The sequence below is a fragment of the Staurois parvus genome, unplaced genomic scaffold (genome assembly GCF_062004578.1).
Source record: "Staurois parvus isolate SC_StPar_1 unplaced genomic scaffold, SC_StPar_1.0 ptg000080l, whole genome shotgun sequence".
NCBI classification, from domain to species: Eukaryota; Metazoa; Chordata; class Amphibia; order Anura; family Ranidae; genus Staurois; species Staurois parvus.
In genome coordinates this window covers 6,402,305-6,428,040 of record NW_028317876.1, presented here as the reverse complement: position 1 = coordinate 6,428,040, position 25,736 = coordinate 6,402,305, and the positions used below count along the sequence as shown (strand labels likewise).

The following is a 25,736-nucleotide window of genomic DNA, read 5'->3' as shown; positions in this document are numbered from 1 at the left end:
AGCAATCCACTGAGCTGGCCAGAACCAACTCTTGAGGGAGTCTATTCCACATTTTCACAGCTCTCACTGTGAAGAAACCTTTCCGTGTTTGGAGATTAAATTTCTTTTCTTCCAGACGTAAAAAGTGCCCCCTTGTCCTCTGTGATGACCTCAGGGTAATTAATTCTACACCGAGTTCACTATATGAACCACTGATGTATTTATACTTGTTGATCATATCCCTCCTTAATCTCCTCTTCTCAAGAGAGAATAAATTCAGTTCCTCTATTCTTTCCTCATAGCGGAGCTCCTCTTATGAGTTTGGTTGCCCTTCTCTGTACTCATGTTTGCCAAGCACTACATTGTATATCTGAGGGCTTGTTCACACTTGACTAAATTTCGAACTCTTCAAAAATGCCCGTATAGCCTTAGTATGGTCATTAGACAGACGATAATGAACTTTAGTATGGGCAGTTTACAAGTGTTAAAAATGCTCCCCAAATGCCTATAATCTCTATGGTATTAATGCACAGCACCCACACTGCAAACGCCCCGCAAATGCCTGCCAGGGCATTTGCGGAACGTCGCCATAGACTTGAATGTGAGGCATTGAAAAGCTTCAAACTCCTCCTGACTCGACATGAGGCTTCAATTTTCAAGTGATGCTAATGCTTCATGTTTTGATAATGTGAACAGCACTGTGTGTTGCCCATCGTATCATTTCCAAAGGCATTTGAGGAGCTTTAAAAATGCCCCTCAAATGTCTGCTTTCAAAGCCAGTGGCCATAGACCAAAGAGTACATTTTCCTAATCCAGCTCTTACACCTCTTTCCCTATTCTTGCAGTGGTGAAACACATTAATGAAGGTTGGTTTTGGGTGGAGACATCAATGTATGCAGTCTTTTTTGACAGTTATTAAACTTAGGGTTAAGTTTTGGAGTGTGGCTTACATTTTTTCATACGTTTTGACTGAGAGTAGAGATGGGTTATGGTAGTCACCTCCAGGGTTGTCCATGAGAGATGAAAAGAGCAAGTCTGGAGTGGAGCAATGTGTTTGGTTATGTTCATGAAATAACAGTAACTGTATCAAATATAGCAACTGTATATACCTGTTATAACTAGCAAATATTTTGTTAGTATGATGGCTAAAATGTATAGGAATGGGCTGCCAAGGAAGTAAAAAGTTGGGAGACACTGCTGTAACCTGTAACAGTTGGGTGTCTACTTTGACCTCACACTAATTAAAGAACAAATTAAAACCTGTTAAAGCATTCTGCTGTCGGTTTTGGTCTTGTAAAAATCTGTTAACTAAACATCTAAAGATTTTTTTCATAAAAGCGTAATGTGTGATCTCTGCTTAGTTATGAATGCTTGATGTGTGAAAAGAGAATGATAGAATAGGATGAAAAGGCTAGTCTGTCCAGTGCAGACATGGGTGACCGTTTGACAGGAAGAGATTGAGACTTCCTTCACGGTCAATGTGTATGTCATTAGCCTTTCAATCCTTAAAGCTGAACAGAAATACAAGCTAGTGCTGAGGCTGTGCAAAACTACATCCGATTTTCATGGTGGAGGACGTTACCCCAGTTACTTACAGTAATGACAGTTGTCCAATGTCAACACACAAAACATAATTATCTCTTTGGACAGTGGTATCGTGACACACTTTACTTGAAAAGAAAAGTAGATGTCTCTAAATGCATTTTTGTGTGACGTATTTTATTCATCTTTAAACCAAAAACTGACCGTTTCAAGTAAAGTGAGGTAAAGTTCCATTATTGTATTCTTGCATTGTTCTATATCTACAGAGGTTAAGCTTTTAAGTACATGATGATTTATAAATAAGAAAAGCTATTTATTATGTGAGCAGTGTAAGGTTTCTTACTTGAGAAAGGTTAGTTAATGCAGTTGTACAATGAAAATAAGTTCTTGGAAGCTCAAGAGGACCTCTGCTTACATGGGGTTAAAATAATTTCTTTCAGTGTTCAGAACTTATTGGATAACCCCCGAACAAGTCTTTAGAGCAGTACCATTAAAGACGTTTGTTAATAAAACACTCCATCCATGAAACAAGTGTGAACAGTTTATTAGGTTAAGCATAGTTTTTAGATGGTGATTGGGATTTAGAAAGTTCTCTTTACTGGGTGACTATAAGCTTTTGCAGTCTTTCATGTCCTCAGGCCCAACAACCGTTTGTTTTTCAGATACCCACACAAGTAGTCAAACTGCATTGCTGAAACACTGTGAGGTACCTGGCTATTAATGCTGTTCTAATTACACAGGAGCTGACTGTTTACCTGCATCCACCATCCAGCTTAATGAGTGTAGACTTTCATTGCTATTTTTATGTTCAACCTCCACTGAATCCAAACTTAAAGTGCAAAAATGTTTATTAGCATGTAAGTCATTAGTATGTTTGATTATATTTGTCTTGTTCAGATTCTAAAGGCAAAGAGACTGCAGCAATGAAAGCTGACCTCCTGCGAGCTCGTAATATGAAAAGGTACATCAATCAGTTGACTGTTGCCAAGAAGCAGTGTGAGAAAAGGATCAAACTTCTTGGGGGTCCAGCATATGACCAGCAGGATGATGGGACCTCAGACGATTCAGATTGTCCACAAAGCCAGAAGGTATTGCCTTACTCACAGTACTTAGTGTTTCTTAACCCAGAAGCAAAAATGTAATGTATTGTAGTTTACTGACACTAAGATGAGCTGGTTGTATTCGGTTTAAACCGCGTTCTAGCCCTAGGGCAAGCCATAGACGATGGTTGCAGGAAAGAAAATCGCTTGATTCCTCCATAAACACAGTGTTGATAGGGGAATCCCTCCCGCAGAGCTATTATGTTCTGGCAGGAGGGCGCGGGAAGCTGTCCCTGCTGGGAGAATACAGTGATTGTTAGCAGCTATAGCCACAGGCAATAATCACATGGAAAAATCTGACATGCTGGTTGTACCGAAGTTGTACAGCAATCGAATTGGGTACAATCAGCCTGCCCATAGACGGTTCTAATTTTGGACGGTCCCTGTTGAACTGGCCAAGATTGGAACCATCCATGGCCAGCTTAAGAGAGAACACATCCCATCTCCTTTTCTTTATAACATGGTTGAAATGTGAACTTGGCAGGGCTAATAACACTGTTTGAGGTTTCAGTTCAGCAGAGTGCATAGAAAGTTAGGAGCTCACTGAATTTCTTGCAGGATCAACATTTTTTTCCCCACATATCTTGTATAACAAAACTGTATCAGAACAGAAGGGAGCACATAAGAGAAGTTAATTGTTAGGGTTTACACGTTTCATGCATTTATTTTTTATTGTGTGTGTGTGTGCGCACATATGTGTAGAGATATATTGGATATAAAAAGTCTATACATCCCTGTTAAATTGTCAGGTATCTGTAATGTAAAAAAAAATTAGACAAAGATAAATCTTTTCAGATTTAATGTAACCTATAAACTGTACAACTCAGTTGAAAAACAAACTGAAATCTTTTAGGTGGAGGGAAATAAAAATAAATTACTAAAAAAATAGGGTTGCATAAGTGTGCACACCCTTAAACTAATACTTTGTTGAAGCACCTTTTGATTTGATTCCAGCACTCAGTCATTTTGGGTATGAGTCGATCAGCATGGCACATCTTGACTTGGAAATATTTGCCCACTCTTCCTTGCAAAAACACTCCAAATCTGTCGGATTGCGAGGGCATCTCCTGGGCACAGCCCTCTTTAGATCACCCCACAGATTTTCAATCGGATTCAGGTCTGGGCTATAACTGGGCCATGCCAAAATTTTTCTTCTTCTGTTGAAGCTATTCCTTTGTTGATTTGGATGTATGCTTTGGGCGGTTTCATGCTGAAACACGAAGTTCCTCTTCATGTTCACCTATCTAGCAGAAGTCTGAAGGTTTTGTGCTAATATTAACTGGAATTGGGAACTGTTCATAATTCTCTCTACCTTAAGGCCCCAGTTCCAGCTGAAGAAAAACAGCCCCAAAGCATGATGTTGCCACCACCATGCTTTACTGTGGGTATGGTGTTCTTTTGCTGATGTGCAGTGTTGTTTGTGCCAAACACATCTTTTGGAATTATGGCCAAAACGTTCAACCTTGGTTTCATCAGACCAAATCACATTTTCCCACATGCTTTTGGGAGACTTCAGATGTGTTTTTGCAAAATTTATCCAGGCTTGGATGTTTTTCTTCATAAATCTGGCTTCCATCTTGCCACTCTACCCCATAGCCCAGACATATGAAGAATATGGGAGATTGTTGTCACATGTACCACACAGCCAGTACTTTCCAGATATTCCTGCAGCTCATTTAATGTTGGTGTAGGCCTCTTGGCAGCCTCCCAGACCAGTTTTCTTCTCTTCTTTTCATCAATTTTGGAGGGACGTCACTGGTAATTGTCACTGTTGCACCATATTTTCTCCACTTGATGATGACTGTCTTGACTGTGTTCCATGGTATATCTAATGCCTTGGAAATTTTTTTTGTACCCTTCTCCTGACTGATACCTTTTAACAATGAGATCCCTCTGATGCTTTGGAAGCTCTCTGCGTACCATGGCTTTTGCTGTAGGATGTGACTAAGAAAATGTCAGGAAAGACCTACTAGAACAGCTGAACTCTATTTGGGGTTAAACAGAGGCACTTTAAATGATGGCAGGTGTGTACTGACTGATTTTGAATGTCATTGCTTAATTCTGAACACTGCTACATCCCCAGTTATAAGCGGGTGTGCACATTTATGCAACCGCAGGGGAATGCTTTTCTCTCTGTCACCAAACCCTAGCCACAAGCTGCTGTCACAGGCAGGGCTGGAAAAGACAAAGGTGTCAAAAAAGGATCTATCCAAGCAATTACTGCAGCCTTGCATGAGTAAAGACTACAAAGGGCTGTTTAAAAACCAGCCGTTCTGCACAAGAAAGAGCAGTCGCCAATCATATATAATGGAAACGAGGGGCCAGGGGTTTATTTTTTTTGTAATTGCTTTATATTTTGCTATAAAAGGCAATGTTGATTAAACAGACCACATTTAAAATGATTGTAAACATGTTTTTTTAGAATAACAAACATGCCATAGATGGTTTTGCACAGAGCAGCCCTGATCCACCTCCTCTGGGGACCCTTGCCCACCCCCTCCCATTAAGTGTCCACCATAGCAAGTTGTTTGCTATGGGGGCATTCGTGTGGACTCACTCCTGAGTCAGCTCTGTTGGACCATAGACAGAGTGCGACTTGGCCCCACCCCAGGCTCCCTCCTCACAGGCTGTGATTGACTCCCTCAGAAATAGATAAAATGTATTTCCTCTGTGATGACCAGTGTAGGTTTTTGTACTATACTCTCATACATAAATGAAGAGAATAAAAGAAAATGATTTTCTTCATCTACATGTCCGTTTTGTAGAAAGATGTTCCATTCTAGATCACTAAAGTGGTTGTGAAGATAACAAATGTTATGAAGTGATAGCCTGCGCACATTTCACCCTAGAGAATAGACTGTACCAGATACTGCAGTCATATATTTTGTCTAGCATAAAAGGGCACATTGTGACTCTACAGAAAGGGGGAAGAAAAACGTGTGACCATGTATTCCTATGGAACTCTTCACACTGATCCGCTGTGGGTCCTGTGTGTTTTTCTAAAATCCTGCTTGTTATGTTTTTGGTGTAGTAAAAAAAAAGGCATCAAAAACTCACCGCCCCATTGAAATGAATAGAAAACGTGATTTTTAAAGTCATGTGGCAAACATGGCAAAAACACGCCAATACGCATGTGTGCTTTTGCCACGGATCAGTGTGAAAGTAGTCTTATTGTGGTCTCACAAATTGCACACCCATGCTTAAACAATTGCAAACTATAATCAGGAGGATAGTCCAACAGCTAGATGAAACTGCTTGTAACAGTATTGCTTTATGATTCCAAACTGGAAGCACCTTTTCCACCTTTGTGGTTTTCTGGTGTCTCTTGATTATGGGTAACAACCTATCCTATGCATATTAATTGCTTATGAGTATGGAGAGAGAAATGGGGCTTGAAAATGCAAAGGTATCTACGCTTATTATTATTATATAGGATTTATATAGCGCCAACAGTTTGCGCAGCGCTTTACAATATAAGGGAGACAGTACAATTACAATACATTTCAGTACAGAAGGAATAGGAGGGCCCTGCTCATGGAGCTTACAATCTGAAGGAAGTTGGAGGTGGTACAAAAGGTGATAGCTGTGGGGCTAATGATCTGATAAAGGTGGCTGAAGTACAGTTCTTAGGTAGAGGTGGGGTAGGCTTCCCTGAATAAATTAGTTACCAAAGTTCGCCTAAAAGCAGACAGGGTGGTGGGGGCTGACTGGACATATTGCGGTAGGGAATTCCAGATAATTAGAGAGGCTCTAGAGAAGTGCTGGAGGCAAGCGTGGCAGGAGAAGACAAGAGGTAAAGAGCAAGATGTCTTGGGAGGAGCGGAGTGGGCGATTTGGACGATATCTGCGGATGAGGTTGGTGATGTAGCTAGAGGCAGTGTTGTGGATGGCTTTGTATGTTGTGGTTAATATGTTGAATTTTATATGTTGGGTTAGTGGAAGCCAATAATGGGATTGGCAGAGAGGGGCAGCAGTCACTGATCGGTTGTTAAGTTGTACGAGTCTAGTAACGATTAAGCCCCATACTGGTGAAACATGTTGCAGGGGCTTTCCTGACATTGGGAGAGCCAGCCGAAGCCATTTTGTGATAATTTGTTTTGTGATTCCCTTCATTGGTGTGCAATTCTGGGAAACATTTGTGGCTAGATGGTCAGGCTGTTATCAGTAATCCAGCAGTGTAGCCAAAGTATACAGGCGAGCGCTGATAAGCAGATATATAAGCAGCTAGCACTTAAGGTATAGGCAACAATCCCAACGAGCATATGTATATAAAAGTGCAGCGCTAAAATCACACAAAATTAATAAAATGGAACCGTAAAGTGCAGCATATATAAATAAATAACCTTGCATCTATAGAAATGAAAGAAAACTGCAATAAATGGAGTCCGCAAGGAAAAAGTGCTAATGTGTAATAAAGTGCAATATAGTGAATTAACAATAATAATGTCCATGATTACATATATCAAAATAATATATATTATCTATCCAGCGCATATTCATAAAAACGTCCTTATGTTGATCATGTGCAAAAATGCCAAGTGCAGAGTGTGAACGTGTGAATATTCACATAGGGGATCCACTACCTTGAACGGATCTACACTCACCAGAAGATATACAACGTTAGGCGTATATCATAACATGTCACATCTGGAGTTGCAGAGGCAGCCAAGGGGCTAATCCTGCTGTATCATCCGGGTATAGATGGGAGGGGAGTCCCTTGTCCTAGGGAGATAGCTCAACCACAGGAGCAAAAAATGCTGATATAGTGTAGTATTTTATTATTCAAATCAATGTGTCATATACATAAAATTGCATGTGGAGTATAATAAAAACAGATACCAAAATGTCACGTCAGCAATGTAGGCTCCATCCGACACGTTTCATGCGCATGCACGTCCTCAGGGGTTATTTATTTATTTATGCTGTACTTTACTGTTCCATTATAGTAACCCAACAGTGTTTTGAACTGGCTGGTTAACCAGTTGCAGACCGCAGATAGCCAAATGACGGCTGCATTGCGGCCGGCCAGTTCTGGGAGGGCGTCATATGACATCCTTCCAGAACGTGCTCAGCTGCGCGCCCCCGGCTTTTACCACGTGATGTGGTAAAAGGCCAATGACAGCGGCCTTTTAATATGTGATCAGCCATGTCAAATGACACACTAATCACTGGGAAATGCAATTGCTGGTTCACGGCTGCACTGTCAGAGCGTGAGAAAAGTACTGCCGAGAACCGGCAGTTGTCAGAGCAGGCATTGGCACCGATCATCAGGGCACTGATTATCAGTGCCCTGATGATCGATGCCCAGCAGTGCCACCCACCAGCTCCGCCCACCTGTGCCCAGCAGTGCCACCCACCTGTGCCCACCAGTGCTTATCAGTGCCACCCACCTGTGCCCAGCAGTGCTTATCAGTGCCACCCACCTGTGCCCAGCAGTGTCGCCAGTCAGTGCCCAGCAGTGATGCCAGTCAATGCCGCCTATCAATGCTGACTGTCAGTACCCATCATCAGTGCCACCTCATTAGTGCTGCCTATCAGTGCCGCCTATCAGTGCCCATCACTGCTACCTCAACGCACATCAGTGAAGGAGAAAAATTACCTGTTTGCAAAATTTTATAATAGAAACAAAAACTTTTTTTTAAAGTTCAAATTTTTTGCACTTTTTTTGCTCAAAAAGTAAAACACCCAGCTGCGATTAAATACCACCAAAAGAAAGCTCTATTTATGAGAAAAAAATTTCATATGGGTACAATCTTGCATGACCGTGCAATTTCAAAGTGCGACAGCGCTGAAAGCTGAAAATTGGCCTGGTAAGGAAGGGGGTATAAGTGCCTGGTAGGCAAGTGGTTAATCTCACACGAGCTGTGCTGCTTTTCATTTGAAACACCAGCTTGTCATACTCCTGAGTGATTCCAATAGTGAACTTCTGGATCTGTTATTTCTTCCTGTTGTATTCTGCATAATGTATAATAATTTAAAATCCTTAGGTTCCATGCACACTGGGCTTAAAAAATATGCTAGTTCCCTTGGCAGAAAAAAAAAAAAAGCTTAAAGCATTTTTCCACACATATTTAGGCACGTTTTAGGATGGTTTCACTTTTTTTTTTTTTTTTTTTTCTGCCAGAAAACTCCAATCAAAAACTCAAACCAGAAGGGGTTTTTTTCTTCTGCCTCTAAAGGCTGAGCTTAAACTATGGGGTTGATTTACTAAAACTGGAGAGTGCTAAATCAGGTGCAGCTCTGCGTATAAACCAGTCAGCTTCCAGGTTTTTTTGTCAAGGATTAACTGAACAAGCTGTACTTAGAAGCTGATTGGCTACCATGCACAGCTGCACCAGATTTTACACTCTCCAGTTTTAGTAAATCAACCTCTATGCCTCTAAATGTCCTGATGTGCATGGACACATAGGATAACACTGAGCTGCTTCTACAGGCAAAACACAAAACCTCTGTAGAAGCAGTGTTTAGGCCAGTGTGCATGGACCCTCAGAGAAAGCAGCTGTAGGTGGGCATGTTTTTAAACTAAACTGGGGTGAAGATTTCTATTGCTTGAATCCCTAATGAACGTAGGTGAGCAGCTAAAACCAACTACACGTGCCATAAATCAATATTAATATTAAGTGGAACAATACCCCTATGACCCATGTATGTTCATCCTCCTAGTACTCTTCCATTGCTCCCTCCTCTGTTGTGGCCACTGCAAATCTCCTAAAGTTGGCTGGTGTTGATACTCACAGAGAGCGACAACATTATGTCCTCTGTCATGAGCCAGTGTTTAGGCCTAATGTTGGTCCAGAAGTTTCACACGCACCTCTGTACTTTAAAGCACCATGTATTTTATGGTGGCTGCAGCAGGAGTGGTGAAGAAACCTGTAAAGGTGTAGTATAGTTGGGTTTCAAGGTGGGCTTAAATTAAGGTAATAGGCTCTCTTAAGTTACTAGTTCTTACTTAAATCTGACTCGTGCATGCAGCATACTATTTGATTCATGATCCTGAAATAAATTTGATCTATGAAAAGTAAGCGCAGAAAGCAATGCAGCCCCTGGGTTTCAGTGATGGTTGTGCTGAAGAATAGCACCAAAGCATCACACAAACTGAGCACCCCTTAACACACCATTGTAATGGTGCATTACATTGTGGGAGTTGGCGTGTTCTCAAAACGTTTAGAAAGTCCAGTTGTGCATGGCAAGCACCCCGCAGCAACAGATGTACATGTAATACCAACTAACATTTTGTATTGCCTAGTTTGCCTTTATACTGTCCATTTCACCTGACATTTGTGGTGACATCTGGTTCAGTTCTTGTTCCAAATACCCTCTAGTGAAGATAGAGAAGCAAAGAAAGGAGGAAACATTTCACAGCTAAATAGCTATTAAAGCAAGCATGAAGTAGTGAAAACACTCTGGAACTAGGAGGTTAGAATAGGCATCCCCAGGTGTCTGAAGATTAGCTTCATTTTACGCTTAAGCTGCACCACTGTCAGGATTCCTAGTATGTTTGGAATAAAGAATAAAATATTCAACAGTCTTCCTGGATCAGAAATCTTGACTCTCTTCCTCCACCTCCTTTAACAGGGGCATTGCTAGGCCACTTTGATGGTCAGCCATAAGTAACTAGGAGAGTGCTGCGTCAGACTGCCAAGGGTCTCACTCTGGGAAGCTCAGTTAAAGTTTGTATACCAGAGCACACTGGGTTTCTGGACACCAAGGAGGAGATTTACTAAAACTGGTGCGCTCAGAATCAGGTGCAGCTGTGCATGGTAGCCAATCCGCTTCAAACTTCAGCTTGTTTAATTAAGCTTTGGAAAAAAACCTGGAAAATGATTGGTTTCTATGCAAAGCTGCACCAGATTTTGTACTCTCCAGTTTTAGTAAATTTCCCCCAATGTGTGCTTATTTGGACAATGCATATTTTTAATTTAGGTTGGCTTTAACATGTGAATAGTATTTAAAATCGTATGTTAGAGTGCGCATGCACGGCCGGCCGGACGGGATGGTCCGGCACTAGCTCCGCACATCCCCGGACACAGTGACAGCCCGTGCACGGGCACTGATCCTCCGCTGCTTCCGGGATTTCCACCGGGTGTTGCTTGGACCTTCGTGCCCCCGCACAATGCCGGGGCGGACGGCGGGGAAGAGCTGCGGAGGCTCACAATCATTACTCCTTGCGCAGAGGACGGGACTCAAGATGGCGCTCGGCGTCTGCGGTTCGTGCTGCCTCATCTGCTGTCTGCAGAGCTGCACCTCTCCCACAGAGGGTGACATGGGACCCTGCTTCTCCCTCCATCATGGGCCGGGACCGGACCGCTGATGATGCGCAGGATGGGGTGAGTGAATCTCGGCAGCCCCCTCAGTCACCTTCCAGCCCTACGGTACCCGAGTCCCAGGCTTCGGCCTGTTCACTGGGCTTTGATTCCCCTGCTTCCTCACCACTGGGAAGTGAGATAGCGGCCATATTTTCTAGCCAGCATAGTGGCCCCGAACCTGAGAATGCCAGCCCTGCTCACTCGCTAGCAATCCATCCAGATCCACCACAATATTCGAGTGATGCAACCCGAATAGCTTGGTTCGCTGATTTACTGCAACGCAAACTGGACAGAGCTACTTCAAAATTGGCAGCCGACCTCAAACAGGATTTTCAGGAGTTGGGCCAACGCCTAGACAGTATTGAGACTAAAGTTGATACGATAGTTCATAGAGTTTCCCAAAACTCTAATATGATTACCGACTTGCAAGATCGCTTAGAGGCGGCTTACTCTAAAATTGATTATTTGGAGAATCGGGCTAGCTGCTATAATTTCCGCATTCAAGGTCTCCCTGAATTTGTTAAAAATCTCACTAGCTGCACACACACCCTCATACGATCTGCAATACCCGATAGTCTCCATACTGAAATCGATCGTATCCACAGAGCGCTGATTCCCCCTAGACAAGGCGGGCCACCTAGAGATATCATCGTAAAGCCTCATTTTTTCCAGGTCAAGGAAGCGGTAATGAAGTATAGCAGAGAGACTCCGGATCTGGATTTTGAAGGTCATAAGATACAAATATTCGCTGATGTTTCTCTGACTACTATCCAGAAACGGCGATCCTTTAAGCCTCTGCTTTCCCATTTGGTGCAGAAGGGTATCCGGTATCGCTGGGCCTTCCCCTTTCGCCTACAATTCAATCTTAATGGAAAGTCTTATGGGTTCTCCACATTCCAGCAATTGTTATTTCAATTGGGCATTATATTTCAGAGTCCTACATCTCACTCCCCAGCAAGATCGGCTTCTCGACCTCAGTCGCTCTCACCTTTGTGGACTGCTACAAATCCTCGAAAGACTGGGCCGCGGACATCACCCAGGCAGACTTCCTAAGTTTCTACAGCTTTTCATGGGACTCCTTGGGTGTTTTTTTTTTTTTTTTTTTCTTTCTTCCACGGTTGGGTGGTGGCCTCTCAGTGGTTCCTTGGGAACATTGACCACTACTTTTCTGCTGTTGTGGGAGGTTTGGGGCCTTGGGGTTACCTCTTATCTACATGCTGATTTCTTCATCAGAGGATCGGTTGCATTTTTGACTACTAATTGTTATGTTATTGGTGGGTTGTTGTTGTTGTTGGTTCCGGGGAGTGTCTGTGCGCCCTCCCTGATTGGAAGACTCTTCCCTGAGTTGTTTTCTCCGGGTGGACCCATTCCTTTGCAGGACTATTGCTCTGCTATTATGGGTGTGAAGTTTGATTTGCTTAGGTTACAAAAGCTTGTATATCACCTTCGGTTGCTTGACATGAAGATTTCTCTTTTCCAAATGTCTCTTCTTCCTTCTTTTTTCCTTCCTCTCTTTTCTTTATTGTCCTTTTTTTTTTTTTCTCCCCCTTTTTTTTTTTTTTTTCTTTTTCTCTCCCAGGGTCAGTCGTCAGCGTATCTGGATCCTTTGGACCCTTTTTATGCTCCAGGAGCGGAGGGTCCCCATTCTATCTAGTTTTTTAATTGACGATTATGTCTTCTTTACGGTCTCATAGCGGAATGATCCGTCTACTTTCTCATAACGTTCAGGGGCTTAACTCCCCCTCCAAACGAATAAGGGCCTTTAATTCATACCGCTCTTTTGGGGCGGACATAGTTGCCCTACAGGAGACACATTTCCCACTTTCATTTATCCCACGATACGTACATAAAGATTATCCTGTCTGTTATTTTGCTAATGCCTCAGAGAAGAAACGGGGGGTTGCCCTTTGCTTATCTCGCCGTCTTTCCTTTACCGAATCTAAAGTTATCCGGGACAAGGAGGGACGGTATCTTCTTGTGCAAGGACACCTGGGGGGACATTTGATTACTTTTTTAATTTACTACACTCCAAATACCAACCAGGTGGCATTTTTTCATTCCCTATTGAATTCTATGGCTAGCGAATTCGAAGGTGATGTCATTCTGGCTGGTGACTCTAACTTGGCTTTGGATCAAATTTTGGATCCTTCCCAAACCACCATGCTTCAGCCCCCTTCTTGACAAAGCTGAAAATTGGCGCAGCTATTGTATCGGTTTGACTTTGTTGATGCTTGGAAAGAAGCTAACCCAACCTCTCGAGACTATTCCCATTACTCTAGGGCTCATAATTGTTGTTCTCGCATTGACCATATATTTCTTCATACATATTCACTCCCTAGACTCCTCACTGCTAAAATCCTCTCCACGCCTTGGTCCGACCATGACTCGATTTCTATAACATTGTCATCCAGGCTGCTTGGTAGGACTGCTTATTGGCGCCTTAATGAATCTATTTTGGGTAATTCTTCCTACTGTCAGGACATCTGCTCTCACTTACAAACGTACTTTGAACTTAAGTCAGAGGATACGAACCCGGCCATTAACTGGACAGCCCATAAGGCCTCAGGGGGTTTATTATTCAGCTCTCTTCACGACTTAAAGCCCGAAATGACCTTCTCGCCACCAAAACTCAAGCATATTCTGACTTGGTTGCCCAGCATAAGCAAAATCCCAGTCCAGACTTGTTGCTTAAATTGGATCAAGCCCGGCTGGAACTAAATCTTTGTCTTACTACTACGGCTGACAAACTACGATGGTCTAACCATAAATTTTTTACTTGGAGGGATAGACCTGGTACCTTCTTGGCCCGCAAGTTGACTTCCAGACATTCTCAAACGGCCCTCCCTAAGCTCAGATTAGACGACAGCACTTTATCCCAAGCTCTGGGTAAGATTCTTCGGAAATTTCACTCTTTTTACACTGAACTTTATAGTACGCCTCAGGGAACTGCTTCTTCGTCTTTCGACTCCTTGAGTTCTGTTTCTCTTCCCTGTCTCCAGGAGGCTCATAGGGAGTCGATGGAACGGCCCATTTCGTGTAAAGAGATTAGGGATGCTTTGAAATCTCTAGCTCCTTATAAACCTCCAGGACCGGATGGTCTTCCTCACAATTATTACAAAGTTTTCCCTGATATCCAGGTTCCCCAAATGGTTCAATTTTTTAATTATCTACGGGATGGGGGACTGGTGCCCCCCGACAAAAATAAGGCATTCATTAGTGTCATCCCCAAACCCCTCAAAGATGTTTCTATAGTTTCCAATTACCGGCCCATCTCATTAATTGTCATCTAAAGATTCTCACTAAAATTTTGGCCTTACACCTCCATAAATTCCTAGCACTGTATGTTCGTAATGATCAGTCAGGCTTTATCAGCGGTCGACAAACATCTGAACAAATTCGCCGGACTTTAGCTTTGCTGTCAGCCGTCCATTCTAATTGGGACAAATCTCCACAGAGGGAAATTTTATTGTTATCGCTGGGTATTCATAAAGCGTTTGACAGTCTATCGTGGAACTACCTATTTCAGATGTTAGCTAGGTTTGGGTTTGGCCCTTCTTTTACGACCTTGCTACGGGCCCTCTATTCTAATCATTCGGCTCAAGTTTCCATTTGTGGTTATAAGTCATCCTCCCTGTCGATAGGGCTTGGTACTAGACAGGGTTGTCCTCTCCACTATTATTCGCTCTGGCAATGGAATCTCTTGCGATAGCACTGTTCAACAAATTTTTATTTTTTGCCAGTTTTGGAAACAAAAGGATCCATTTCTTAATGAATTTCACATTCTGAGTTCAAATATAACAATGAAATTTGTCAATTGGCTCTAGTTTTTCTGTAAACGGAAAGTTTTCTACTATAGGCGTAATGACTACATAATGCACAATAATTATATAGATAGATGTCTTTCCACAAATATAAAGCAAGTGATATTGACTACATAACAAAGCCTAAATGGCATAATATATTGCATAGGATTACCAAGAAAAATTATAGCCATAAGCTAAGTTGAATCATTTTAATACTTAGGATTCTCACTAGTTTTGTCTTCAGTTTGTGTCGGTTTTGCTTCTCTTGGTTTTTCTCTTGTATTCGAGGAAAGGGCTATCTCTTACAACTGCACGTGACTACACGCTTCAGGTTCTTCCTCACTTGACTCAACCACGAAGGATTCTGGTGCTTTAGGAATTGGTAGCCCCTCTCCATGAGGAACTGGACGTATTGCCGATGGAATATTTGGATAGTGCACAGATAACTTTTTCTTCTTATTTAGCCCTTTTACAATTGGAGGCACCATACAAAAGTAACAATTACTAACATGATCTGTTGGCTCTCTCCAAATCATTGGCACAGCAAAAGGCATAGATGCCTTTTTTCCATTCAACCATTGCTCCAGTGCCGTCCCACAAGAATTGCAGCATATATGTGGTGCCCAGCTCTTGTCCTGGTCTCCTATCTTGCAGCCAAAATACAAGTTGTAGGCTTTCTTAATCATTCCTGTTATCCTCCTTTTTTGTGAGATAAAAGTTATTTCACCGCAGATATAGCAGAAATTATCTGCTTTATTCACACAAGTTCGAGGCATTACTGAGTAGCCTATATAAGCATAAAACGAAATGTAAAGACGCTGTCGAACTACAATCAGCTACAGATACTGCAGCTTTTATGCAGTGAAGTGATGCAATTAAAGGCTAATATTGCATCATCTCAGTATACATGCAATTTTCTATTGGTCACCAGTATCAATTGCGCAATATGCAGCTGAAGTTGCATCATAATTTTGAATGGCTTACGTCATTAGATGGGTGAATATATCATGGAAACTAGAGCCAATCAACATTTTTTAGGGTCATTTTCGTTTTCAGCACCCCAGAATTATGTAAGATTAGCTAATTTTATGCCCAAAACTTTTTACCTGTTGAACAGTGTAGTCATTCGCTCTGATCCCACTATTTTGGGCATCCGCTGCGGTCAGCGGGATCATAAATGCGCTCTATTTGCTGATGATGTACATATCTGATCCTCGCACTTCTTTACCCGGTCTCCTTCACCTGTTTCATCGTTTCTCAGAGGCCTCCGGTCTTACTCTTAATTCCTCTAAAACAATTGCCTTAAATATTTCATTCCTGGACTTGGAGGTTCGTTACCTTCAGGACAATTTTGATTTCCAGTGGGCCCCTCGTTCTCTCCCCTATCTAGGGATTCACCTCACAAAATCTTTTTCATCCTTATACAAGACAAATTATCTTCCGCTCTTCAAGCGACTTAAATCTGATTTACTAGAGTATCAGGATCTCCCACTTTCCTGGTTTGGTAGAATCCACTCTATTAAAATGACTTTTTTACCACGCCTATTGTACTACTTTAGGACGTTACCGATCATGGTGCCCAAACAGGAACTGATACTATTACAGGCTGCAGTCTCTAGATTTATCTGGAGGGGAAAGCGTCCTAGGGTCAACAGGTCAACTCTCTTTTCCCTAAAGAAGCATGGCGATTTGGGACTTCCTAATCTCCTAGCTTATTTTCATGCAGGTCAGATAGCACAGTTAACTTGTACTACAGCCAGAGGTTATGTCCCCCAGTGGGTTGGCATTAAGGCCTTATCCTGCCATCCTTATGCTATTGGTGCTCTTATGTGGCTCCCCAGTCGCTTACGTCCTCCTATTTTGTGTCCTACGCTGTCCTATTCATTGATGGTTTGGGATAGATGGCGGGCTCGCAAACCTTTCTTCTCCCCACATACTCCATTAGCTCCAGTTTTTTATAATCCTGAGTTTATTCCTGGTGTGTCACCATCAGTATTTCAATGGTGGTTGAATAAGGGTTTGCTGCGTATTGGAGACTTCCTGGATGGACTTCGTCCTCATTCTCTCCAGTATTTTCTGACACAGTACCAGATGCCTCCTGGAGAATTGTTTCGCTATTAAATTATCTCATTTATCTCTAGCAAACTTAAATTAATCGCAGAACCTTGTACACTCCTTTAGAAGTCTCTTGTGGGGCAACTGGGTTGATGAGGGGTCGTTTGTCCATTGTCTATGCTTCTTGTCGATCCTCTCACTAAATTATCCTATATGACTCAATGGGAAAGGGACTTGAATAGCTCCTTAGATCTGGAAACTTGGCAGACTGCGGCCCATTCTCTATCAAAGATACCGATTAATACTGCTCTTATTGAATCCAATTACAAAACGCTACTTCGTTGGTACTTGGTTCCTACGTGCCTCGCTAAAATATGTCCTTCAGTATCACCTAATTGCCTCCGGCACTGCAGACAAGAGGGAACTATGTTCCATATTTGGTGGAAATGTCCGGTAGTGAATAGATTTTGGATCCGAATGTTTAATTTTATCTACTCGGTTACGGGAATTAATATTCGTAGAACACCGGAAGTGGCCTTATTTCATCTGCTACCTGCTACCGTTCCCAAAAACTCGACTAAACTAATTCATTACCTCTTCCTGGCAGCATGTATTACCATAGCTAGAAGTTGGAGACAATCATTGATTCTGCTAGACGAGGTTAAACAAAAACTTAATTGGATAATGGTAAACGACAAGTTAACTAGCATTGTCAATAATGATGAATCTAGATTTGAGGGAATATGGGAACCATGGATCAGCAAAGCATGTTTGTACTATAAAAATGGACCATTTTACTTTTGTGAACCAGCTGCTGTAGTAATGATTTAATTGATCTAATTTTAAATGTATAATTTATACACAACAAGAAAATGTATAGATAATTTACAGATTGGTGCGTTAACTGAGAACTTCATTGTTTATCTACATTGAATGATCACACAAAATATTTAACCTTCTGTATTGTGTTTCCAGGAGCATTATTAGTATTTTCTACACAGTTTTTTGTGTTTTTTTTTTTTCTATATTTCAGATTATTCAGTTTGATGACATTTTGGCAAACTCATCATTTAGAGAACATTTTAGAACATATATGGAAAGAATTGATAAGAGAGCGCTAATCTGTTTTTGGGAATCTGTGGAGTACTTGAAGAATGCAAATAAGGTAAAATAAATAACTATAGCTAAATGCTTTTTTTTTTTTTCACATTGTCTCAACACGTTTATATAATTGGATAACAATTCCATTGTTGAAAAAAAATTTCATATTGGGTCTTTGGTTTTTTTTATGCATCTAATCCCTTCAATGCAATCACATATTGTTGAATACTTGGTTTTATCAACACCAAATAATGCTGTTCTTTTATCTGCAGTCTGAAATACCTCAATTAGTTGGTGAAATCTACCAGAATTTCTTTGTTGAAAGTAAAGAAATACAAGTAGAAAAGTCACTTTACAAAGAAATCCAGCAGAGTCTTGTGGGCAACAAAGGGATTGAGGTGTTCAACAAAGTCCAAGCTGATGTCTATGAGACACTGAAGGACAGGTTCTACCCCTCATTCATCGTCAGTGATTTGTATGAGCAGCTGATTCGGCAGGAAGATACGTCCTCCTGCTTGTGTGTCTCCGATGACAAGGATGAAATGGTGAGTACTGTGTTTAGAACTGTAGATTTGCCTAAGATTGTACAATGTATGGTAACTCTTTTCAGGCAGTTAAACCGCTGAGCAGCTTTAGATCATTAGAAAAATTTCACACGGACTCCTGGTCTCTAATATTACCCTTTACAATTTTTTTTTTTTATTTCAACTAGCATGGGGATGGATTTGAAATTCTGGTGTATTTTAATTGTGATCTTTGTCCTCACTGTGGGGACTAATCCTTTACTAGTTTTGTAATCACAGAGACAGAAGGGAGGGAAAATCTGTCCCCAACAGATGGCACAAACACCAATAAAGTCTAGGTTCACATCTACGCAGCCGTGTGGGCCGTGGTTTGCGAGGACACGACAGCCCATTCTTTTGACAAGCAGAAAAGAAGTCCTTGCACTACTTTGGAAATTGCAGCCCACATGGGAACTGAGGTTCCCAGTGTGGGGAGGGGGGGGGGTGTTCCATTACGATTAATGGCACCCACCTGCAGGTCCCGCATTTCACTATGTGGGTGGTTGCAGCTGTCTGAATGTGTGCGGGTCCCACAGAGGCACCATTCGCGCAGATGTGAACCTAGGAATTATGTAAATCTCTTAAGACGTTTACCGCCTCTCCCCACTGGTAAGATTCCCCTCTTTCTGTGTGTTCACCAAGACAGGAAATATGCGGAAATTTTCCAATTGGGAACTCTTAAAAAAACCTCATAAAAACCTGACAGGTTTTGTCTTTCCCCAAATTATCCAAAGCTAAAAAAGGGGGTTTAGTTAAATGTTAGTTTTTAAAGGGGTTTTTTTTGTTAGGAAAATGGGAAATGTTCCCCAATACATTTTTTTGTGATGTAGGAGTGTCTGTGTAAAAATGCTGTGGAATAATTTCTTTTGGCATTGGACACCATCTGTGCAAAAGTCTGAAGTCTTCATATCACTCTCTCTTCTTATCCAGAATCAGGTGTGTGAAGGTGTGGAAGAGATACTTAATGAGTGTAACAGTGGCATTACTGAACAGGCCAGCTATGCTGTCAACAAACTGCGGCAGCTCACGGAGAAACTGGAGTACAAGAGACAAGCCCTAAGCTCTATCACCAATGCACCTAAGCTTGACAAAAAGGTACAGCCAAGGAAAACGTGAATAATTCCTATTTGCCATATTATTTCTGCTCACTTCATTTTTTTAGAAATCACTAACTGTCCACTGTTTAATTTTTATTTCCATTATCATTGAAATATACACTGCTCAAAAAAATTAAAGGAATACTTTTTAATCGGAGTATAGCATCAAGTCAACTAAACTTCTGGGATGTTGATTTGGTCAGTTAAGTAGTAGAGGGGGTTGTTAATAAGTTTCACCTTCTTTGGTGTTAAGCAGAATAAATGAGTACACCCCAACAAATTTGTCAGAAAACCTTTACTTTCCTTTCAGAATCCTCATTTTCTATGGGACACTATACTACAAAATTCTCCCACAAATGCCGGCCATTTATTGCAAACAAGATTTGTTCATTTGCACACAAAGTATTTTTCCTAACAAATTCATTCAAGACCATGTTGCAAAAATGAATACACCCCCATGAAAGTTTTCAGAGCAAAGTTAAATTTTAGATAACTAAATCCTAATTAACAAAAATTAAACTACAGATTAGTCTAATTATTCATTAAACAGGTGTCCAGCAGACAGTTGATTATAAAAGGGTGTTGCTTAACAAGGAAAACAACTTCCCATTTCATGCTGTCAGTAATGACACCACACAGATGTACTGTTCTATATTGAAAGAGAAGATGCTACCATCACTTCGTGCCCTTGGCCATCGTGCACTTTTCCAACATGACAATGATCCAAAACACACATCTAAGGCCACTGTTGTATTTCTGGAGAACAGGGTGAAAGTGATTGTTTTGTCAAAATTTTGGAAACTGTTCCTGTGTTCATTGAGATATTGATTAAAATCTTTCTTTTCAAAAGTGTGTACTCATTTATGCTGAGCAGTATGTGTGTGTTTGTATGTATATGCAACAACGAATACACCCCACAACAAGAACTATTCCATCTAGTATTTTCTATGACCTCCATGATTTGTAAGCACAGCACCAAGTCTTCTAGGCGTGGAATGAACAAGTTGGTGACCTACTGCAACATCTATTTCCAATCTTCAAGAACGACCTCTTTTACAGCCTGGATGCTGGAAAGAGAATGATGCTAAACTTGTCTCTTCAGAATTCTCCATATGTGTTCGATTGGGTTCAGATCAGGAGACATACTTGGCCACTGATTTGCTTTCACCCTGTTGTTCTTCAGAATTGCAACAGTATCCTTGGATATGTGTTTTGGATCACTGCCATGTTGGAAAAGTGCACGATGGCCAAGGGCACAGAGTGATGGGTGCATCTTCTTTCAATATAGAGCAGTACCTCTGTGAATTCATGATACCATCTATGAAATGCAGCTCCCTGATACCAGCAGCACTCATGCAGCCCCACAGAAGGACACTGCCATCACCATGTTTCACTGTAGGCACCATGCATTTTTTCTATACTTTTTCACCTTTGAAGTGCCATACAGTTTTGAAGCCATCTGTTCCAAAAACATTTATCTTGGTCTTATCACTTCAGAGTACAGAATCCCAGTAGTCTTCTTTTTCAGCATGGGCCCTGGCAAATTCTAGGAAGGTTTTTTTTGTGCATAGGCTTTAGGAGAGGCTTCCTTCATGGACAATACTCATGCAATGCCATTCCTCTGCAGTGTACGCCATATTGTGTCACGGGAAACCATCACCCCAGTTTGTCTTTCTACTTTAGCTAACTGCAGTGAACTTGCATGGTGATTTTCTTCAACCTTTCTCATAAGAAGATGCTCCTGTTGAGGTGTTAACTTCCATGGATGGCCTGGACGTCTCTGTGAGATGGTTGCAGTTCCATCTTTGTTATATTTTTGTATCCCTTTTGCTACAGTATTCTGACTGATAAGTAAAGCTTTGCTGATCTTGTAGCCTTCACCTTTCTTGTGTAAAGAAATTAGTTTCTTTCTCAGGCTTTGTGACATTTCTCTTTCATGTGGTGCCATTACTGACAGCATGAAATAGGGGTTTTCTTTAAGTAATGCTCTTTTATAATCAACTGTCTACTGGACACCTGTTTAATGAATTAGATTCACCTGTAGTTGAATTCTTGTTAGGATTTTGTTGTCTAAAATTTAGCTTTGCTCCTAAGGGCTCGTTCACACTTGACTGTTTTACCAACGCTTGCCAAATGCGCCTATAGCGTTTGGCAAGCGTTGGTCTGGCGTTTGCGGAGCGTGTTTTAACGCTCGGCAAACGCTGCATGCGCGATTTAGCGGCGCTTGCTAGGCGTATGCCGAGCGTTAAAAACGGCCCACAAACGCCTATGGTGAAGTTTAAATGGTGTTACCGCTCCGCAAACACCCCGCAACCGCACCCCAACCACGCCGCCAACGCCGGGCATTTGCGGAGCACCACCATAGACTAGAATAGGAGGCTTCAACGCCTCCTGACTCGACCAGAGGCGTCCGTTTTTGACGCGACGCTAACGCTCCCGTTAGAACAGCACCATGTGCCGCAATGTGCAGAATTGTTCGAGGCGTTTGGAAAGCGGCAAAAACGCTTCCCAAACGCCTCTCTGCCACCTGCACACAACCCTAGTGTGAACGTAACCTAAGACTTTCATTGGGGTGTATTCATTTTTGCAACACGGTTTTGAATTAATTTGTTGGGAAAAATACTTTTTTTTGTGTGCAAATTTACACATTTTGTTTGCATTAAATGGCCCGCATATGTGGGAGTATTTTGTAGTATAGTATCCCATAGAAAATGTTGATTCTGAAAGGAAAGTAAATGTTATTTTTATATATACACATATACACGCACTATATTGTCAAATGTATTGGGACACTCCTCTAAATCATTGGACTCAGGTGTTCCAGTCAACTCAATTGCCACAGGTGTATAAAAGCACCTAGGCATGCAGACTGCTTCAAAGAAACATTTGTGAAAGAATGGGTCGCTCTCCAGAGCTCATTGAATTCAAGCATGGTACTGTGATAGGTTGCCACCTGTGCAGTAAGTCCATCCGTGAAATTTTCTTCTAAATATTCCACGGTCAACTGTGAGTGGTACTATAACAAAGTGGAAGCAACTGGGAACAGCAGCAACTCGGGCACGAAGTGGTAGGCCACATAAAATAACAGAACGGGATCAGCGCATGCTGAGGTGCACAGAAGTCGCCAACTGTCAATAGCTGAAGACCTCCAAACTTTTTGTGGCCTTAAGATTAGCACAACAGTGCATAGAGAGCTTCAATGAATGGGTTTCCATAGCCGAGCAGCTGCATCCAAGCCTTACATCACCAAGTGCAATGCAAAGCATCAGATGCAGTAGTGCACGCAGCCACTGGACTCTAGAGCAGTGGGGACGTGATCTCTGGAATGATGAATCACGCGTCTGTCTGTCTGTCTGGCAATCCGATGGATGTGTCTGGGTGTGATGGCTGCCAGGAGAACGGTACTTGCGTAACTGCATTGTGCCAAGTATAAAGTTTGGTGGAGGAGGGATAATGGTGTGGGTTGTTTTTCAGGGGTTGGGCTTGGCCCCTTAGTTCCGGTGAAAGGAACTCTTAGGTGTCAGCATACCAAGACATTTTGGACAATTTAATGCTCCCAACTTGGTGGGAACAGTTTGGGGATGGCCCCTTCCTGTTCCAACATGACTGCGCACCAGTGCACAAAGCAAGGTCCATAAAGACATGGATGAGCGAGTTTGGGGTGGAGGAACTTGACTGGCCTGCAGAGTCCTGACCTCAACCCGATAGAACACCCTTGGAATGAATTAGAGTGGAGACTGTGAGCCAGGCCTTCTCGTCCGAAATCCATGCCTGTCCTCAGAAATGCGCTTCTGGAAGAATGGTGAAACATTCCCATAGACACACTCCTAAACCTTGTGGACAGCCTTCCCAGAAGAGTTGAATCTGTTATAGCTGCAAAGTGTAGGCCAACTCAATATTGAACCCTACGGACTAAAACTGGGATGTCATTAAAGTTCATGTGCGGGTAAAGGCAGGCGTCCCAATATTTTTGTGTATGTGTGTGTGTATATATATATGTGTATGTATGTATATATATATATATATATATATATCTCCCAGATGTGAGTACACCCCTCACATTTTTGTAAATATTTTATTACATCTTTTCATGTCACAACACTGAAGAAATGACACTTTGCTACAATCTAAAGTAGTGAGTGTACAGCTTGTATAACAGTGTAAATTTGCTGTCCCCTCAAAATAACTCAACACACAGCAATTAATGTTTAAACCTCTGGCAACAAAAGTGAGTACACCCCTAAGTGAAAATGTCCAAATTGGACCCAAAATGTCAATATTTTGTGTGGCCACCATTATTTTCCAGCCCTGCCTTAACTCTCTGGGGCATGGAGTTCACCAGAGCTTCACAGGTTGCCAATGGAGTCCTCTTCCATTCCTCCATGACGACATCACGGAGCTGGTGGATGTTAGAGACCTTGCGCTCCTCTACTTTCCGTTTGAGGATCCCCCACAGATGCTCAGTAGGGTTTAGGTCTGGAGGCATGCTTGGCGAGTCCATCACCTTTACCCTCAACTTCTTTAGCAAGGCAATCGTCATCTTGGTGTTGTGTTTTGGGGTCGTTGTCATGTTGGAATACTGCCCTGCAGCCCAGTCTCCGAAGGGAGGGGATCATGCTCTGCTTCAGTATGTCACAGTACATGTTGGCATTCATGGTTCCCTCAATGAACTGTAGCTCCCCAGTGCTGGCAGCACTCATGAAGCCCTAGACCTTGACACTGCCACCACCATGCTTGACTGTATTCAAGACACACTTGTCTTTGTACTTCTCACCTGTTTGCCGCGACACACGCTTGAAACCATCTGAACCAAATAAGTTTATCTTGGTCTCATCAGACCACAGGACGGTTCCAGTAATCCATGTCCTTAGTCTTCTTGCCTTCAGCAAACTGTTTACGGGCTTTCTTGAACATCATCATTAGAAGAGGCTTCCTTCTGGGATGACAGCCATGCAGACCAATTTGGTGCAGTGTGTGGCGTATAGTCTGAGCACTGACAGGCTGACCCCCCACCCCTTAAATCTCTGCAGCAATGCTGGCAGCACTCATACGTCTATTTCCCAAAGACGACCTCTGGATATGACGCTGAGCACGTGCACTCAACTTCTTTGGTCGACGATGGCGAGGCCTGTTCTGAGAAGAACCTGTCCTGTTAAACTGCTGTATGGTCTTGGCCACCATGCTGTAGCTCAGTTTCAGGGTCTTGGCAATCCTATAGCCTAGGCGATCTTTATGTAGAGCAACAATTCTTTTTTTCAGATTGTCTGAGAGTTCTTTGCCATGAGGTGCCATATTGAACTTCCAGTGACCAGTATGAGAGAGTGAGAGCGATAACACCAAATTTAACACACCTGCTCTCCTTTCACACCTGAGGCCATGTAACACTAACGAGTCACATGACACTGGGGAGGGAAAAATGGTTAATTGGGCCCAATTTGGACATTTTCACTTAGAGGTGTACTCACTTTTGTTAGCGGTTTAGACATTAATGGCAGTGTCATTTCTTCAGTGTTGTCACATGAAAAGCTATAATAAAATATTCACAAAAATGTGTGTGTGTGTATGTGTATATATCATAAAATAGTGCAGCGCTGAAATAGTGACAATATGACAAAAAATTGTCCACTAAAAGTCTTGTTCATATGAACGTATCCAGTGTCAGATGTGAATTCAGAATTGGTGATCCGTGTGGAAATGGCTGGAAAACGCACTCACCAGAAGTAAGACACATAAACGCAGTGTGCATTTAAAGCTCATGGGTCATCAATCCAGAGGGAAGTGAAGCTGGTCCGGTTACAGGAATGGTGGGTCCCTCCTCCGTAAATGCAGCAACAGATCTTCCTTCTCTCAATTAGAAGTAGAATTCCAAGATCCAGGTTCTGCAAGCAAAAGCTCCTCATTCTTGACACCAGGACATTTTCTGTTTCCGCTGGCCACAGTCTAGCCCCCTCTGATGCTGATGCACGATGAATGGAAAGTAAAGTAAGAGCCTCGCATCAACAGCGAGGCTCTTACTTTACTTTCCATTCATCGTGCATCAGCATCAGAGGGGGCTAGACTGTGGCCAGCGGAAACAGAAAATGTCCTGGTGTCAAGAATGAGGAGCTTTTGCTTGCAGAACCTGGATCTTGGAATTCTACTTCTAATCGAGAGAAGGAAGATCTGTTGCTGCATTTACGGAGGAGGGACC

At 42.2% G+C, this 25,736-nt stretch overlaps 1 protein-coding gene across 1 annotated transcript in view; it reads left to right on the top strand.

Annotated features, from left to right (window-relative positions):
* SNX25 (sorting nexin 25) overlaps positions 1 to 25,736 on the top strand; it is a 254,683-nt gene that overhangs the window by 196,617 nt on the left and 32,330 nt on the right. Inside the window, exons 7-10 of the mRNA XM_089669604.1 lie at positions 2,419 to 2,609; positions 17,819 to 17,950; positions 18,159 to 18,431; positions 19,380 to 19,544. Coding sequence (XP_089525730.1) covers positions 2,419 to 2,609; positions 17,819 to 17,950; positions 18,159 to 18,431; positions 19,380 to 19,544 — 761 coding nt within the window. The remainder of the gene's footprint in view (positions 1 to 2,418; positions 2,610 to 17,818; positions 17,951 to 18,158; positions 18,432 to 19,379; positions 19,545 to 25,736) is intronic.